This window comes from Crassostrea angulata, chromosome 7, assembly GCF_025612915.1.
Source record: "Crassostrea angulata isolate pt1a10 chromosome 7, ASM2561291v2, whole genome shotgun sequence".
Lineage (NCBI taxonomy): Eukaryota > Metazoa > Mollusca > Bivalvia > Ostreida > Ostreidae > Magallana > Magallana angulata.
Genome location: NC_069117.1, coordinates 22,329,529 through 22,347,741, shown reverse-complemented (window position 1 = coordinate 22,347,741; position 18,213 = coordinate 22,329,529). Strand labels below are relative to the sequence as shown.

The 18,213-nt window shown below is 33.3% G+C and overlaps 2 protein-coding genes across 4 annotated transcripts; both read right to left on the bottom strand.

Annotated features, from left to right (window-relative positions):
- Window positions 1-3: 3 nt before the first annotated feature.
- Window positions 4-11,105, bottom strand: LOC128156408 (uncharacterized). 3 transcript variants are annotated; one of them, XM_052818522.1, is made up of 10 exons: window positions 10,990-11,069; window positions 10,610-10,730; window positions 6,795-6,966; window positions 5,722-5,825; window positions 4,856-4,984; window positions 3,791-3,979; window positions 3,490-3,629; window positions 3,096-3,216; window positions 2,470-2,826; window positions 4-849 (listed from the first exon to the last, which is right to left on the bottom strand). In XM_052818522.1, exons 2-10 carry the CDS (start codon window positions 10,668-10,670, stop codon window positions 470-472), a joined length of 1,653 nt encoding a protein of 550 aa, XP_052674482.1. In that variant the 5' UTR covers window positions 10,671-10,730; window positions 10,990-11,069; the 3' UTR covers window positions 4-469. The 3 variants fall into 3 exon arrangements, with proteins under 3 accessions (XP_052674482.1, XP_052674483.1, XP_052674484.1); XM_052818523.1 differs by lacking the exon at window positions 4,856-4,984 and adding an exon at window positions 5,374-5,499 and having other exon boundaries at window positions 10,610-11,087; XM_052818524.1 differs by lacking the exon at window positions 4-849 and adding an exon at window positions 860-1,620 and having other exon boundaries at window positions 10,610-11,105.
- A 1,873-nt stretch (window positions 11,106-12,978) lies between these two features.
- On the bottom strand, window positions 12,979-17,430 carry LOC128191163 (uncharacterized). The gene is made up of 8 exons (XM_052863250.1): window positions 17,037-17,430; window positions 15,775-15,943; window positions 15,280-15,383; window positions 14,892-15,011; window positions 14,442-14,630; window positions 14,174-14,319; window positions 13,964-14,084; window positions 12,979-13,717 (listed from the first exon to the last, which is right to left on the bottom strand). The coding sequence occupies exons 1-8, from the start codon at window positions 17,092-17,094 to the stop codon at window positions 13,428-13,430; spliced, it is 1,197 nt and encodes a 398-aa protein (XP_052719210.1). The 5' UTR covers window positions 17,095-17,430; the 3' UTR covers window positions 12,979-13,427.
- Window positions 17,431-18,213: the final 783 nt, after the last annotated feature.

The window sequence follows — 18,213 nt, the reverse complement described above, 5'->3', positions numbered from 1 at the left end:
AAGAATTATTTGAATGAATATCTCTTTATTTAGTTTATTTTACAAATCAGTAATAAGAAAACAATTCAATGGTCTGTTTATTAAATAGACAAACATATAACATATAAGTCAATAATTAGGACGGAAGGGTTCGTGGAAGCAACAACATAGTTTCATATTAACACGTCTGACCCATATATTTGATTTCATTTTCATTGCAATCATACACGTAATATGTTCATGCCATATAAATCAATCGTATCAAACGTATCCAGCAGTTGTTCATCCTCTCCACAATTGCACCAACTTGTCTTCTTGTAAAACAGTAAACAAACACAAGAAGACAATAATTAGGACAGTATTTTATACACAGTTCTATGTGGCACCAGAGACGTGCCAGATGGGAGTATCACTCAGCCATACGTGATATAACCATATTTTGACAAAATATAGGTATAATGAAAATTGTTCCTTTAAAAAGGCTTTAAACTCATTTTTTCGACATTCTACGTTTTGTAGTTCCAGGTTTGGGTTCCTTTGAGTTTTGTTTAGTAAGTTTCGGTTTGTCTTTAGGATTTTTTTTCTCATTTTCTTCCTTGTACTGTTCCCCTTTCTTCTCTTTAGAATCATTGTCCTTTTTAGTGTTTTCATTATTCGGATTATCTTCAGAGGCTTTGGTTTCCTGTTTTAGTTTCGTTTTCTTCATTTCTAATACATCATGTAGAGTGTTTCGTTTGGGATCCGCCAGAGCGCCAACATCGAAACTCTTTTTAGAACTGATTTTTGGAAGAAGAATAAACTTGGCAATATTGTAGAATGTGAATGGGTTATCCTCGTCTTCAGCACTCTCAACCGAGATGGTATCGGCTTCTACAAAAATAAGTATCTCTTTAAAGCTTAATACGAACAAACATTTTAAAAGTTAAGTTTAAAAAGCTAGAAAACAGAGTAGCACAGAACTCACCGTGATTTTAAATGTGTGTGTTTTTATTCTATGTACTGTGAACTGCTACATTTACAAATTTCTTTGCTTCGTGATGTTAAAACATAAAACACTATCACACAATGAAGTTTGTGATGTGATGTTATTCAATAGTTGTGTGCTAAATAAATACATGTACTTGTGCGGTGAACGAAATTTATTGCATTGTTCACAAATGATACATATCACAATTTTTTTCATCACAATCAGAATATCACAGACATTTTACAGTCATTAATCTTACAAATTGCTGCTTAATTAAAACAAACTATAGAACACAAATTATATTTTGTAAAACACACAAGGTATTCTACTTGCTATATACATATTTTGTTCTTTTCATGGAACTACAAATCACGCCACTACATACAAAAAAAGTCAATGATCTATGAATCCTTAAAACAAAAAACGCTGGAAAGACATTCTGGGCTTTCATTTTACAGAAACTCCATTGGAAGTTCAAATAATTTTATAGCCAAGCTAATAGTTGGGATTTTCACTAACAGCCTCGGGTATATTCGCGTTGGTGGGGGTTTCAGGTATGGCCTCTGGGTAATAAACAGACTCTGCAGAATAGTACAGTTTTTCAAATGAGCGATACAACTGATCGTACGAGTGGTACAGAAAGCGATCGTCGGAGCGGTAAATCTCCCTCAGTCCTACAATATAGATACAGATAGAGATAATTGAGGGTTCGCTTGATTTTACAGGGTAGGGCATTCGAGGTGGGTGGTGTGATTATCAAGAATCTAATTTTTTGTAGAGGTCAGCGGAAAAGAGCCGGTCAATCAAAACAAAGGATACATTTTCACCGTTAACCGTTTTAACAGGGATTGGCGGAAGGTTGCAACTTCTCTCGTTCTCTCTACTCCCGTACATGTACCTTTTTTCACTTTCCCTCTTTTTTCTGAGGAAACCACAATTGCGGAAACTTGATGATCATTTTCCCCAAAAACATTCCGGTGATTCATTATCTGACAATTAGTGCTTTGTTAATATGCAATGAAGTGAAATCTACGTTGAATACAGACATGTGAACAGCAAACACTACTGAATGTGAAAGAGGACATCATAACATTTGAATACAGATAGCTCTAAGAAACTTTTTGAAATTGAAAACTGATGGTTATTTGTGAAAAAAACGAATTTTCTGACAGCATCAAAAATTACAAAGTATTAGATGATAAAGCTACATAAAACCACGCAAGTTAGTTGGGTAAGAAACATTGTAGAAGGCGTTAGTACAAAAAATACCACACAGAAAATAATACAAGATATTATTATCACTCTACAGTTAATAGAGACAAATAAACATGTATATATAAATAACTTGCATAGATTATAGATTTTTTCCTCATATAATACTGTAACATAAATTACTTTTAAAATTGATATATTATGTTAAAATCAAATATCTATTTATTGTTTAACAGTTTCCTCTGTAGGCGGAATCTGTCGATCAACTAAGAATGCAGAAATATCACAAGTAAAAATACTGCCAAGCGAACCTCGTTTAGCGGGTTTACTGGTGTCCTTTTTATTGGTCAGGGCATACAGAGGCTCGACCTTGGGAAGAACATCAAGGTTAGGCTCTACGATGGGTCCAATTCGAAGAGGTCTCTTTGCTTTGAATCCTGGGATTGGATCCAACTTGTTCACCTTGAAGACAGTGTTGGTCACGTGTTCACCCTGCTCCACCGTGCTTTCTGGAGAATTCGGTCGCTGTTGCTTCTTGCATTTCTGTGGCGGACAGTATCCTTTCTTACATAGTATGATGACCAGTATAACAAGTGCTATAATGAACAGGGAACCTAGTACTATGGTGATGTAGTACACAGCACTAGACCCTCCCTCTACTTCTTCATCTACAAAACAAAACAATCAACGGGAGCTTAACAACTAGCAAGTTTCAGACATTGTTATTTTTCGAGTTCAAATCCCGCTGGGGATTTTAAAATTTTTACCTTTCCAAAAATTTTAAAAAGTATAATAATTTTAGGTCAAATAATGGAAAGTTTGAAAATTCTTAACCGGTAGAGGTATTTTGATTATAATATACTTTTATATAATTGTAATATTATCGACAAATGTTCCATACCACCTTAAGTTGTATGATTTTCGTATAGTTACTTACAACATGTTTGTGTTACGCCTGAAAATGAGATCTTCAAGCCCGGTGAAGACACAGTCGTAGGCGTCTGGCTGCTGTCGGAACAATAGTTTGGAAACATGGTGGCCGAAGACCCACTTATCACCTGAAATAGAACAATGTACAAATATTGACCCTAAACCATCTTTATACCTATTGGTAGTTTTCTTTCAAACTTTGATGCCTGTCACAGTTATTGTACTAAAGAACTAGAACAAAATTTTAATACTCTCTAAGGGCTGTCAAATTGAAGAATGAAAGAACATCTCGCCATCCTTATCGTCGTTTTTTTTTTAATTAAAGTTATTCAAATCCTAGATGCCTATTTCATCGAGATGGATTCTACCGCCATCATAATTATGCCTTGGGTGATACTCACAAGGCAGGCAAATTGGTAGTTGACTCCTGATGAGAAGGTATATGTTGTGGAGCCTGTGACTGATGAATCGTTGTTCCAGACCGAAAGATACGTGTAGCCACCACTCGAAACACTCCTCATACATGTCCAAAACCCATCGGCTGTAATAGTATTCATATACTATGAAGCCCAAAGTGTTTGCACTTACATTAATGTTAATGTGATCAAAGGTAGTTGCTGATGAATAAAGAAAGCAAAGCAGAGAAAAAATAAAGTTGTTAAAGAGAGATACTGCGTAGATCAAATTTGCAATTAAACTTACTTGAGAATTTTAGTGTGGATCCACAGCTTGCATCGTATGTGTATCTCATCTCTGTTCTGTCCGCACATCCATCCATTTCCGTACTCGAACACGTTGTACTGCTTGTTGAGTCAGTTATCGTAACTGAATTGTATGAGGACAAAAGGCTTGTTGCGCACGTGGCCTCAGAGTCTCCGGTCGTAATAGATCCTAACGATGAAAAAAACATCCTTAATATATGATGGCTTTTTCAAGATTCATATAATGTTCATGAAAACAAGACGAAGTAATGTCATCATTATGTAAATTACTATTGAACACAGAAAATACAGACAAATATATTCCTGAAAAATATATTCCAACAAAAATTATTAGTTTCTTGATTTCTGATTATATTTTGATTGGTTGAAATAAAGGTTATGTAAAAAATATCTCTTGAATTTTAAAAATTTCAGAAATTTCAAAGTGGTAATATTGCATGCTTTAAACACAGACATAAAACAAAATTTGATACAAATAAAAACATCTCACCTTGAGTTTGCTAGTGATTATTTGTGCATGTGCGTTTCGTTCAAAGTGAAGGCTGACAAAATATAGCAAGTAAAACAATCTTAGGTGTCAAACAAAGGAACGGAAAAAATGTCACAAAATCATAATGCAGTGCAAAAGATACAACATCAAATAAACACAACAAATGACATCATACACAATTAAGTCCAAAACAAAAGCGGTGGACAAAGTATGCAGATCTTAATACTAGAGGGACATATCCCTGAATTAAAACAAGACCCTATACTTTACGTTTTTTTATAACATGTTATTATACATGTATTGCCATTTCTAGAACAGTATCGCAAAAAGAGAGTCTCATTTTAATGCATATAATTATAAAGGTTTCTAAAATATTCAGCGAAATAAGTGGAATGGAGCTTACGCCAGGAAGGAAACGAACGCCAAAGGAATAGCAGAATAAAAACAACAAGCTATATACGTATAAATATATAATATTGCACAAATGTACACATAATCACAACACAAAATAGGTAAGCATAATTATTTAGAGCTATAAAGTGCCGAACATTTTACCATCTTTGACTAGAGTTATAAAAGACGTTATGTTGTAAGGCTCTTCAATGTCACACACAGTCTCCATCGTTCCTACGGCAACGCTATCGATATATCCCTTAACATGGTCTTGGTTTGTAGAACTTATTGCTAAAGTATGATAAAAATATACAGACAAGTTACTTAATAGACGGTATTTCCCATCGCCATTGTTGAGTGTAGAACTTATTATCCCCTCGAAAGGGAATAAACATCACTGATTGTGTGTGAGTGTCATATTAGCTTTCTAAATCAAACCCTTTAGTTGCAGTAGTATGTCCCTGTAGAAGGTCAAACTGCTTGGAGGTAAACTTTTGTGAATAACATTCAAATCAGTAATTAATCTCTGTGATTCTGTGTTATAAAGTGAAAAGGTCGAATAAAAAGTCATCAGTGTAAGACAAAGTCTTCAAGTCAAATCAAAACCTGAAACATATTTACACGTGAGTGTGAGGTCACATTTTAATTCAGATGCTGGTATAAGGCAAGGAGAAGCATACCATCCTTGACTAATGTTATAAAAGATCCAGCAGAATAAGGTTCGGGCTCGTTACACCCGAGGGTCGTGTCTACCGTCACGGCATCCACACGTCCAAACACATTGTCATTGTTGGTAAAACTTATACCTTTGTTGTAGATAACAATATTTTTATATCTACTGTTGGGTGGATTTATGTACATGTAATAATCAATGACTTTTTTGTATTGGCATATACTTATATATATACTTATAATTGATACAATTTCTATGACGTTTCTTTTGATAACAAAAACATGTCGATCGTTAAAATATATATATGTCATATTTGATGTATAGAATACCTAACGTTATCTTTACAATAACTTACTTGTCCCATGGTAGTAGAAATATTTAGTACTGGACACTCTCCATAACTCTAGGCATATATAGCCTCGAATATATTGACCGAACACAAGCGCCGTGGAAGTCGCTCTGCAAATAAAAACAATTGCAATTTATTTTATATGTGCTTGAAAAGATAATAAAGCCGCAGAATTGAAACAAGGAAATATATTTTGTCGATGATATAACTATATACGTGCTTTTTTAAAATAAGAGACAGGGGCTGATTTTTTAAATTACAAAAATATCTCTAGGGTTGCTTTCTGTCATTTCTTTCTCTAGTCAAAAATGGAATTTCTTTTATAATTGAAATTTCTCTTAGATTTTTAATTCTCAAGCAAAATTTCTTATCTTGGTATATATATAAATTGTGAAATTTACATTGAAACTGACGTTAGATCTATTTTCTGAAGAAGAAAAAATTCTGTAGCTTTATAATCATTTCAAATTTTTAATCATAATTTATTTCATCTTGACAAAGAAGGTTGTTACAAAAAGGTCAGTGAACGGGGCTTATTTGAGTATCATATCCACACTGTCTAATGAAATAATTACAATATGTTCTAGATTTTCGACAAACACATTTCTTCCAGTTCTCCTGTGCGTGCTCTTGGCGACTGGCACCCTGTTAACCTGTCTCATGGTAGGTATTATGCAGTCTTATACGAATATGTAGACATGGATCTCCTCTCTATTTGTACTCTTATTTTTTAAGATTTAAACGGGTTTGGGCCGTCTTCAATTTCTGAGAGCGGTCGCGAGTTTATCGCTAGTGAATTTAAATGTTTAAATTTGAAGTGGGTTTTATATCCCTTGCATCGTCTCTGCATGAAAGAACTGGCTATGATTTATAACTCATTGTGTCGAAATACGTGAACGTTAAATTGATTACCGCACACTCTGAAATCGATATATCATCGTAATGCGCATCTTATGCAACAAATTTATGACATGTATAGCAACCGCTTTAATTATATAACTTTAAACATTTATATTGTGTCACTTTTTTAAAATAAATGACTGTTGTATGAAATGTAAATGATCATTTTGTTTGAGTACCTCAGCAGGTATTTTCTGCCTGAATTGATGTAACATTCAAAGTCCAGCGACTGTACGGCAGCAGACATATAAATGGGGTATCCCGTCAGATGGGTGGAGTTGAATGTCAATTTGCCTTTGTACGCACTATACCAGTCACCATCGATCTCTGTTGGAAATGTGCAGACACTTTCTGCAAGATAATAAAACCAGCATTCATATATTTATTATAACACATGTTTCTAAATTCAAAAGCCTCAGTCGGTGTAAAGTAGCCAACGAAACCTTATGAAGCAGTTTGCATGAAAAGCAAAAAAAAAAAAAAAAAAATTAGTCAATAGAATTCTAAAACATTTTATTTTTATTCTGCTAAATAAAATTGTCTACTGAATTTGTTTTCCATATTTTGAGCGATATTTTATGTCATTGCGCTAAAGATATTGTTAATTTGAAAACTCAGACACGAGTATAGCATTTTGTTTTACTTTACTCAGACTTCAAACATAGTCTCTGTGGTCATATCATTTAAAGTTCATAGCAGCTGATAGTTTTATTGTAAGAACGCGTTTTAATCCTTTTAGCTGACCACCATTCAAATGTCTATACCCCCATGTGTTTAATGGTATTGTACGTTGTATAACCAAATCTTTTGTTTCGGTACAATGAAGTAAAACTAATAAAATCTGCCATGTAGGGATTCGAAAAACTGCCATTGTCTGCCACAAGGTTTTTTAAATAATGTTGTTTATGGAAAAGTTTAATTGGAGAATTAGCTCACTATTATCCTAATGTTGAACCTTGTAAAACATACCCTTAAAAAGCGAATGTTAATTAATAAGTTGACGAAAATGCCTACTCCGTTTAATACTTAATACATCAAAGAATACATGTTTATATTAAAACGTTATTTGCAGCATTAATTTTCAATATGTTTCTACTCAATATCGGTTCAAAAGCTGATCTTACTCGGTTAATATTGCGTCTGGAAACAAATTAAACGAATCACCATTCAAAAGATATTTTTTAAATACATGCCGGGTATTGCATAATACAACAATGAATATTATTAATAAAACCATTTTTAAAATTTATGTTAATAAAATTGCATAGATTTTAGTTTGACACTAATTGGTTTCTTCTTGGGGAATATAACTGAATTATAAAGCGTTTAAATATTCATAAAAGAATAAAGAAAATGGAAAATATTGTCTTTTCACTGTCGACAAAATAGGCTTTCAATTTTCATTCATCGTAGTGTCATGGCTTTTAAAGTTCTCTTCGAAAATGAGTAATAAAACAAAATGATTTTTTACCATTGTAAAGAAAATATTTTTTCAATTTTCGTCTGATGAAAGAGATTCCATTGGGAAAAAAAGTTTCCATAAAATGTGGTAAAATTATCTTCTGTATTTCCCAAGAATACTAGCATCAAAATTTTCTCTCCCGAAATGATATTTTTTGACACATACAAGTTCGAGAAAGTAATTCTATCTGCCTTTTTCATAAAACGATGAATAATTTCTTTTGTGTTGTTTTATGACAAATTTTCTATGGAGTCAAAAATGCCTCAGTTCCATAAAAACATGATCTTGATAATTTGAATTTCATATTTGTAATAAACGAAGGACATTATTGCATTCAATATTTTCTATTCAACGCAGACAGACATCGACTGTTTGCTTAATCCTTTAAAATCACCAGTGTGTGTAAATCTGCCTTCGATATCAGATATAATATCAATGTGCATTATGGTCATAGAAAAGAGAAGGGGGTCGCACTATGGCAATATTTCCGAAGATATACAAGTAGTTTGTGAGAGCCTTTTATTGTCATTGTTGGTCATATTTTGGGTTAAATAAAAAAATGCGCATTTATGAAGATTGCATATTTACATAAAATGTGTATCACATTCAATGACAAAATTTGAAGGCTATCAATATGAATTCCAGGTGGTACGAAAACTTCTCTAGTGTACCTGGTTTTCAATACCCCTTTGATATTAATATACATGAATAAGTGCCTACTAAGTTATCAACGCAGCTTTTCTTAAATAGGAAATAACTACAATACTTCAGAATATGTCAGTAGATTATTCATCCTGAAAACAAGTAAAGTTTCAAACAAAATGAAACTGTTCTCTCTCTCTCTCTCTCTCTCTCTCTCTCTCTCTCTCTCTCTCTCTCTCTCTCAAACTAAAACTAGAAAACCAGAAAAGATTGAGCAGTGGTAAGTTATAGAATATTTTTTTTAAAAACCATCCAATATTGATATGCGGTTCAATACTGTCATCAAGGCTAAGATAAGCCGAGGACTTGAAGCAAGGGCTTCTTTTTCAATCTATAACTAAGCGCGACTTTTTCAATTGAAGAATCGAAAACTATTTCAATAAAAGATGACGGTAAAAGAAAAAATCAATGGATTCCTTTTTGTACAAGATGGAATTTGATATCCAATGTGTTCGCTACAGTCCGCTGATCGTTTTTATATTGGATGCTAATAGGATGTAGATTCGCCATAGATGCTGACGAACACGGGAATTTCATCAATGTTGAATAAGCACTTAAGCCAAGGAACAATACTCATTTTGTCCGAGTGTTTCAGTGTATTTGTTTATGAAATTAAATCAATTACTCTTTGAAATTGTACAATATTTGGATTGAATTTATTGAGCATCAAAATGTTTTTATAACGTCATTATTAATTAACTTCAACGAATTGATTATTTTACATTTCGATTTAGTTCTGTTGATAGCGATAGGCGTCGAAGTTTATCTGTTACATACATGTATTACTATGGATTTCATACATAATTTTGGAGAGGAAAATATTCTATCAAAGTAATTGAAAAAGAATTCCGATAAACACGTCGATGATCCCCCGTGCAATGCATGTGGACCAGATTATACAGGACCGGTAATAAATTTCAATTTTCAAACTGATCCATGTTCTATCATGTTTAAAATTCAACAAAAGTTAAAAGTCCGGAGGTAATAAAAGAAAAAATGATTGAATCGGAAATTTCATAAGAGGGACTTAGATATCATCGTTTAAGCCGCATATTTTGATAATTCAGACCTAACATATTCAAACACGAGGGGTTTCATTACGTTGTAGTCAGCTTTGTCTATTTCAGTTATAATTCTGGTTTCCAGTTTAGTTGCGTAAAGATTGAAGATTAATTGCAATCCCGTGGGTTCTAGTTCATTTAACCCCTACAAAAGTGAGAGGTTAAGCCTAATGGGTTAGATCGTGCCTTTTTGGTCCGTATTTGTGACTAGAAAGCTTCTTAACACCCATTAAGATATAACATCAAAAGAATTTTCATTAGAGTAGATAGGGATCAATAAATAATCGTTACTCCAAGTTCAATTTCTTGTTCGGAGACCCTCAGCAAGTTGAGTAAATGCATGAAATTATAATATCACAAATTGTTAACCAAATATACTCATGCAAACGAAACCCCCCCCAAAACATCAACAAAAATATAGCTTAAATGTTCGTTAACATATTGAGTTACTCATATATTTATCTTTTTGTGATAGATTTAGCAGTATAATCTGAGAGCGAATCCTAGGCTCTTAAACACACTCGGGAAGGGGGGGGGGGGTTTACGCGGTCCATGGCCGCGCTTACAAGTCGAGCTGTTCCGTATTAAAAAAAAACAGTGCGCCACGTTTGTTGTTGTCCTCAGAGAACTATTATGATTATCTCGAATGGTTTCTTTTTCATCTTACCGTTTGTACATACTTCATTCAAATTACATCTTGAACATATTCTGTATATGTATTTCGTACTTACATACAGCATATTGAATATATTAAAACGTAAAAACATACCTGATAAACCGATGCAAATGAGAAGGATGAATAATGAGATCCACGGAAAACTATATTTCATTTTTCTTCTTCAGTTCAAAGTCATGCGTTTCTCATAGTTAAAAGAAGAAAAATCAACAAACTAAAAAAAAACACAATAAAATCTGATATTCACTAGTTTTTCAAGTCATTGTTTTTACGAATTTCTCAATCCCGAATGCAAAATTAATGGTTTTGTTTTTTCAGGTCCAGATACAGTTAAATACAGCTTATAACCTCCAAATCCATGTGAACATTGAAACAAATACGTCCGTGTGTGTCACAACCCTTATTGATCTATAATCTGTTGTTATTAATACACAAATAGAAAAAATACATATCTGAACCTGGCCGAAACTAACAATGGGTTAATCCACGGATAATGCCTGGGTTCGGGCTTCTTTTCAGCTGACGGGTTTAAATTATGCATCGATTTAAAAAAAAAAATTGCAGTAATATAACTTTGCCATTCCAATGGCTCGTAGCTGGTCGTCTCTGCCGTGGAAACGATCGGGGGCCGATGAGTTTAAATCTCTACAAATCGTTTTGCAAAATTTTCGAATTACATCATTGTTTGTAATGGAGACAGATATTCGTGATGATTTAGAAACTAAAATAATAGGTTCGATTTTTTTGAAAGTAAAATTGTGTATGTCATTACTCGAAAGCTTTTTTGGTGGTGTTATGTCAATTTGAGAACGTGCCACCAAGTAAACAGTGCATTATGGCGACATTAATGAAGATGTGACACTTGCAAACAGGTGTTTGAGTAACTTCTTTTGTTTCAAAACGTTCTGAATAAAAACCTCGGTAAAAAAGACATCGATGAATATCACATACGGCTATTTTACACTAAGCGTCCATCTCACCTACTTGATAAATTTTCTTTAGATATCGAACTCGTGCAATTCATTTTTTAGAAAGTAATAAAGGTCATCAATAGAATGCAAATTATCATAAAAATTTAGCTTAGTAAGCACAGGCGATCACTATTTACATGTACAGCAATGGCGATCTACAGTAAAATTTAATTTTGTTATACGTGAATCATTGTAATAAATCTGCATATTTAAACACTTCCTCGGAGTTTTACTGTGTTTGTGGTACACTACTTTTAAAATAAATGGACTTGTATTGTAACAAGACAAAATTAATGATTTTTTGTCTTATGTTTATACGTCAACAAAATTAAAACGTATTACATGTTGATAACTCGAGAGTACCCGGAATATTAAAATGAATTGGTATGTAGTCATTTTAAAGGTCTGTTAGATTCTCTACAAAAGATGAAAGAAAATGCACTTCGCATTTCATTAGATTGTTCGTTTTGTTAAATGGACAATACCTCTGGGAAAGAAAAATCGATTTCAATACAAAGCCATTTAAAAGAAATGATATAAAAAAAACGAGCGGATATATCATACTTGAATATTTCAAGTCGTCGTCATCATTTTGTGCAATGAATAAGCAGTATTTAATCTCCAGAATTAACTGCTATTTGCGATCCGATCGCACTAAGGAAAGTCTTGAACAAATGTGTATAGACACAAAGAGGGGGAGATGGGATGATAAATCCGCGGGCAATGAAAGAGTGAAGGTGACTTGGTTCAGCAAGTTTTAAAGCTTTGAATATAAGATATTGATGTTAATTATTATGTACAATATGGTTGTCAACAGAGGAACAATGGCCGAGCTTTTTGTGATTTGAAGTCGTTCCACGCTCTCTTAATTTTGTGTAATGCATTGCACAATAAGAAAATAAATTATTACACGTATCCACATGGGAAAGAACACATTATCGCCATCCTATTCTTACGTGTAATATTTTGTATTGTACCATTTATTAACATGTAAGAATGAAAACTGGCCAAGATGTACAATACCAACTTAACACTCAATCTCATTCTTTTAAAACGTTGGAGTCACGGAGGTACTGGTATTATTTTGTTAGCTGTAGAGCGCATGTAGGGATGGTCGTCCCACCACTTGTTAAGTCCATCACATGCAAAAGCAGTCATTCTCAACAGCTCCTCTGGTCAATATGCGTTTCATCTTTCATTGCTTTAGGTATTATTGATTCCATTCAATCCTTTTGAGGTCCAAAATAATACAGCTCAATTTACTTACGAATCAGACGACTTTGTTGTTAAGGACGTTTTGATTGTAACTTTAAAGAAGAAGATTTAGGGCCGTAAACTACTATTAACCCTTTCAAATTTGGGAAATTATCCTCATAATAATTTGAAACTAATGCATGTTTGTACCATTTTGTGTACTACTATTTTTGAACTTGCAGGTTAAGGAGGTATGGTACACATTGATTTTATAACGTAATAAGTTTTGAATTATCCAAATAAATGAACTTTAATATTGTATATAAATTTAAAACTTTAACAAGAAGATATAGCAAGTATCAAACTGAGCTTAATAATATTTCAAATCAAACACCACACTTTAAAATTATTCACTGGATGCAACAAAACGTTTCCATAATACTGTATTAGTGTTTTCCGTGTTGCTATTGTGTTCGGTATTTCACACTGTGATACATTCTGATCCTGTAAAGGAAGCACCATGGTCTGACAAAAGTTTTTTTTAAAATTCCTACTAATAAACTGAATTAATGTAAAAGAGTTCCTTGTCCGACACACAGGACATTATTACGTAATCCAATAATTCCAACCACGCACACATTATTGCAAAATTGTTCACTGGGCACAAAGACACAACAGTCTGATCTGTTCCTACCAAACTTGTTTATTTTACCGCACTTATGCCCCATATGAATTGAAATCACTGTTTATAATTTAAAATTAAAGTTCGTGTTGAATTCCAACACACTGATGACGTCAGTTTTGTCTCGTCTTAGGGGTTCATCCAAATACAACGGTTGTACTTTTAAAGGCGGTTTGGACATGATAATTTCCAGTGGACCAACTTTCGAAGATTTGCAGCACCTCCGTTTACACTTTCGGAAAACACCTTTTTTGTACAAGATTATCAGTAGAATCACAAGCGAGATAATGAACAAGGCACCCAGAATTATAATGATGTAATACACAAGGTCAGATTCGGGCTCTGTAGTTATACCTGCAAATCAGAAAGAAGCGTTTTTAAAAAATGTATTGAAATAAAGATACCAAGCTTCCTCAAGTAAAAATATATAATCCCTCACTACCAATTCCATAGCATTGGTATTGGATTGCTAAATCAAAATTGGTGGGAATGTAGCTCAAAAGATGCATACATGTATTTTGATGCAGAACTGTAGCTCTACGAGTAACTTTTGGAAGACTGTAGAGCTGCAGTTCTGCAACTAGTGAATGGTTTACTTACTACATGAAGAAGAAGCACCGGAGAAAGTCAGCTTCAGGCCAGGAGAGCTCACAGACGTCGGAGTCTGCGTGGAATCGGAACAAATCTTAGGAAACAAAGTCGCCGAGGTTCCGCTTACAACCTGCAAAAAGAGACGAATCTAGGTATTTTTCATCTAATATTTCACCAAATCAGTTTATACTTGAAAATCCATCAAAAGCAATTGCTTACCAGGCACGCAGACCTATAGGTCTGGCCTGCTACAAAGTTGTAAGGTTGGATATAGCTCGAGGAAATCGTAGTGTCGTTGTTCCACAATGAAACATACGTGTACCCATTGCTGGCGATGCTTCTTAAGCAAGTCCAATAGCCACCCACTAGAGAAGGAGTTTCAAGTACAATCGAATACAGTTTATTTCATTAATTTAAATCTAGTATAGTTTAACTTTTCTCGTATAATAGCCTTTTTTTAAAACTATAGAAATTACAACAAACTTACCAGAAAACTTGTGCGCTGTCGTACAGGAAGGGTCGTAGGTGAAGGCCATTTCGGTTTTGGAAGAGCATCCGTCCATGACATTGTTGGCGCAGCTGGAGGCGTCATTGTGCTCACTAATGGTGACCGAGGAAAAGGTGTTCAGCAAGTCCGGGGGACAGGTTGCTTCTGAGGACCCATCGTCAACGGACCCTGAAAACGTGTAAATATATGCTACAAATCAAAACTAGGGACCTCCTAATCGGTAGATAAATAAAATGATCATATTTTACACCCAAAACGAAAATAAGAAAACAAATATTTTCTTCACACGTCGCACTTTTGGAGTTTTCCAACAAAAGGAGTTCTCTGTTGAAACAATAAAAAATATGAAAATTTTCTTGAAAAATCTATGCAATACTCAGAATTAATGATAATGATTTTTTTTTTCGTTTTGTCTAATAAAACTAGTACCATCTTTGACGATTGTGACGAATGATGAGGTATCTGATGAGATACTACAGACTGCAGATGTGTCTAGAGAAATCCCCTCCGGACTTCCACGGGTGTGATCATTGTTGGTCGTTGAGATTGCTGTATCAAAATCAATTTGTACACTGAATGTAAAAATGTCGCACAATTGCTATTAATATAAATTATATAGAAATGCTTCGTTTACGTAAAACTACAAATAATTAGTTAATATATAGTTGCGTCTTGAAATCATGGTAAATTTAAATTTAAAAAAATTCAAAGACTGAATATCGGTCATATATTAAATAAATCGCATAGAGAGGTCGCAGTACTATGGTTATTTTACAAAAATAATTAAATTTGTATGGAAAGTTTTTAAAAAGCGTACGTGTATTGTGAAGATAATAATATTTTGTTGCAGAAACTCTCCAAAACTCGACACAAAAGTAAGCATGAAAGTTTCCTCCAAAAATAAATGCTGTCTCTGTCGATCTGAAAGTACATACATGTAGATATATGCAGTACTTATCATAGTATCATAGTGCTTGTCTAACTATCAATCATTGTGTTAAAAATTAGAATAAATAAACTAATATTGTTCTACAAACAGTTTAAGAATAATACAGCTTTGGCTTCAAGTAATATGATAAAGGTACTATTTGAGGTAATGAAATGAATCAAATATTCCTATATTAGGAACGTCAAACTCTCAACCAACCAATCAATCAACCAATCAATCAATCGATCAATTAATTTTAAACTGAATCAGGTGAGTAAATTGAAATATGAGGACTATCGTCTTTGGATTAGTAAATTATTAGTAAATTATCAAGTTTTGCTACAAAAATGCAGATGACTTCATAAAACTTGGTTAAACTCTTACTTAAATGCGTATTTCCTGTCACTCTTTCCAATGCATTCAAAGTCTAGGGACTGCACGGATACAGACATGAATATGGGATATCCCGTGATGTGCGTGGAGTTGAAGGTCAAAGGCCCTTTCTGTGCGCTGTGCCAGGTTCCTGACAATTCATCGGGTAGTGTGCAGGACCCTAGGGGGAGGAAAGAGATATTTTGGTTATATAATTCAATACTCATGCTGCTTCCAAGTTTCAAACTTTGAAACGTAAAGATAAGCGATTTATGAAGTCAAGTCATTTGACAATAGAATCTTTCTCTTTGATATGCATATAGGGAAAATGCCTACTCTTGAACAATGTTAACATTATGCTTAGCTAAATCCAAATTAATTGAATCTCAAATTTGTTCAGCTACTACTAGTATTTTTGATCATTAGAATTGATTAACGTAGTTAGTGTATCATTAGAAAACAAATTAATTTTATTGATGTTGAGGGCTTTCCGTTGCTAGGCTGGAGTAATCAAGTATTGAATTCATGATTTAAAAATTCTCTGCAGTGTATCAATGCAACTAAGGTCCCTTTTCCGATGCATAGTTAAACCAATCTATGCCGTGTCACTACGAAAAAAGACCAATATTGGCCCAGAAATCTTGAAAAGAAGTAAAGAATAATGCTCAATCAAACAATATGACATAGCCACTCTATATGGGTTACATTCATCCGAACAGCTTTTCAATGCTGAATTCCACTTACGATTTTAATAGTTCTCATGCTATGTAAACTTTTAGTGAGGAGTTTTTGAATATTTTTTTTTATATAAAATTACAATTGAACATAAAAAAAAAGATTTTCAATAATTACTTTAGTTATTTGCCCGCCCGTCGTTAGATTTTCAAATAAATCGAAATGAAAAATGCACTTTGGTACAATTTTTCATTTATCAAATTAAAACATCCTACATTTTGCGATTTTAACTGATATGTAATTAATTTAAGCTTATACTAATATACCGCTGCTAAATATTTTTATGTATAATTTCTTTAAGAAAGAGGTATTTGATTAGCAGATGATTTTAATAACATAAACCAGAATAATAGCACGGACGTAAGTAGAATAAACTATTAAAAAAATGAAATATTGCCTGCAATTTTTTTTTATTTTTATCAAAAGATTTTTTATATTTTTTTTGGTAATTCATATTGAAATCAACTTCGTTAAATTCTGATATATTAGTGACCCTTTTTAAACAAAAATTATTAATTAATTATAATCATTTTACTTACCTGTCATTTTAACAAGATTACCAAGGAAAATAACTACGATGTATAAAATTTCTCTCATGTCACTACATCCCCTTGGGAGAAACTACATTACAAGTTACAAAAAATCACTGCATATCACACGGCAGGGTGAAAGTCATTATTTTTCTGTTGATATATCCTGATCACCTGTTGTGTTAATCTCCATTGGCTTTGCCATGGAAGATTGGTTCATTTGCGCTAAAACTGCAAGTTTTCTAAAGAAAGCAACGTTCCGTGTTTGCGCATATCGTTAGAGTGATTTCTAAAAGCTGCTCTTGGTTTAAAACCACCGGTTCGATTTTCAGCATTCTACTGCCTGCGCGCACACGGCAAATACCATATAAAGGGTACTGCAATTTACCTCTTAAATGTATTATTGATCAATGCATAATCATTGCATTCCGTTTCAAAGAAAATGTTATAATAAAAAAAAAGGGAGTGAATAAATACCTGCTTTTCAGTCACTGTAGATTTTCTTTGTGTGTCTCTTAAAACGAAAATAATAAAACCAGTGAAATGAAATTCATATCCATTGAAATTTTCAATTCTTGCATTATTGTAAAAAAAATTTGGAATTTAAAATTACAAACAAAAATGAACATAAGTGCTGTTTTAAAACTGTCATTGTGATTTTTTCTGAAGTACAATGCTTTAAAATCTTGTACATATTTTGGGTTATGGAAAAGGGATTAAATCAAAATTTCAAACAAGAATTCAATCCCAGTGAACAAGTATTTAAAAAAATATCATTGTTATATTTTTCTTAATCAAGGCTCAAGAAACATTACTCTGCCAAGGCTTTTATTCTAAATCAAACGCTTGGCTTTGTGCATTATATAAAAAGAAAACACAATGCGAGATGACACTTCCATCTTTCCATTATTTCTCAATACGAATCAGAAAAAAATCATTAACCCTTTGTTAATGTTTGGATTGGTTGGGATGGGGGTTGGGGGTCAGCTGGCCTGAAAGAATCAGGATAGATATGAACAGTACATAAAGACCTCAACACTTGCCCCAAAAATATATACTTGACGAAAATCATGATGGTTTGCCCATATCTTCATTTTATTATCATAATGTGATCCTAGGTATCAATGGAAGATCATAATAATAGATTTTTCCAGGGAAATACATCGTACTAGTTGGTTTGTTTATT

Bases quoted from the DNA above. Each gene is read 5' to 3' on its own strand.
- LOC128156408 (XM_052818522.1), bottom strand. From the start codon at position 10,670: ATGAAATATAGTTTTCCGTGGATCTCATTATTCATCCTTCTCATTTGC. The intron at 6,967-10,609 runs GTATGTTTTTAC...ATTATCTTGCAG, and splicing joins CATTTGCATCGGTTTATCAG to AAAGTGTCTGCACATTTCCA. The intron at 2,827-3,095 runs GTAAGTAACTAT...TTTGTTTTGTAG, and splicing joins AGGCGTAACACAAACATGTT to ATGAAGAAGTAGAGGGAGGG.
- LOC128191163 (XM_052863250.1), bottom strand. From the start codon at position 17,094: ATGAGAGAAATTTTATACATCGTAGTTATTTTCCTTGGTAATCTTGTT. The intron at 15,944-17,036 runs GTAAGTAAAATG...TCCTCCCCCTAG, and splicing joins TAATCTTGTTAAAATGACAG to GGTCCTGCACACTACCCGAT. The intron at 14,631-14,891 runs GTACTAGTTTTA...ACACGTTTTCAG, and splicing joins CGTCACAATCGTCAAAGATG to GGTCCGTTGACGATGGGTCC.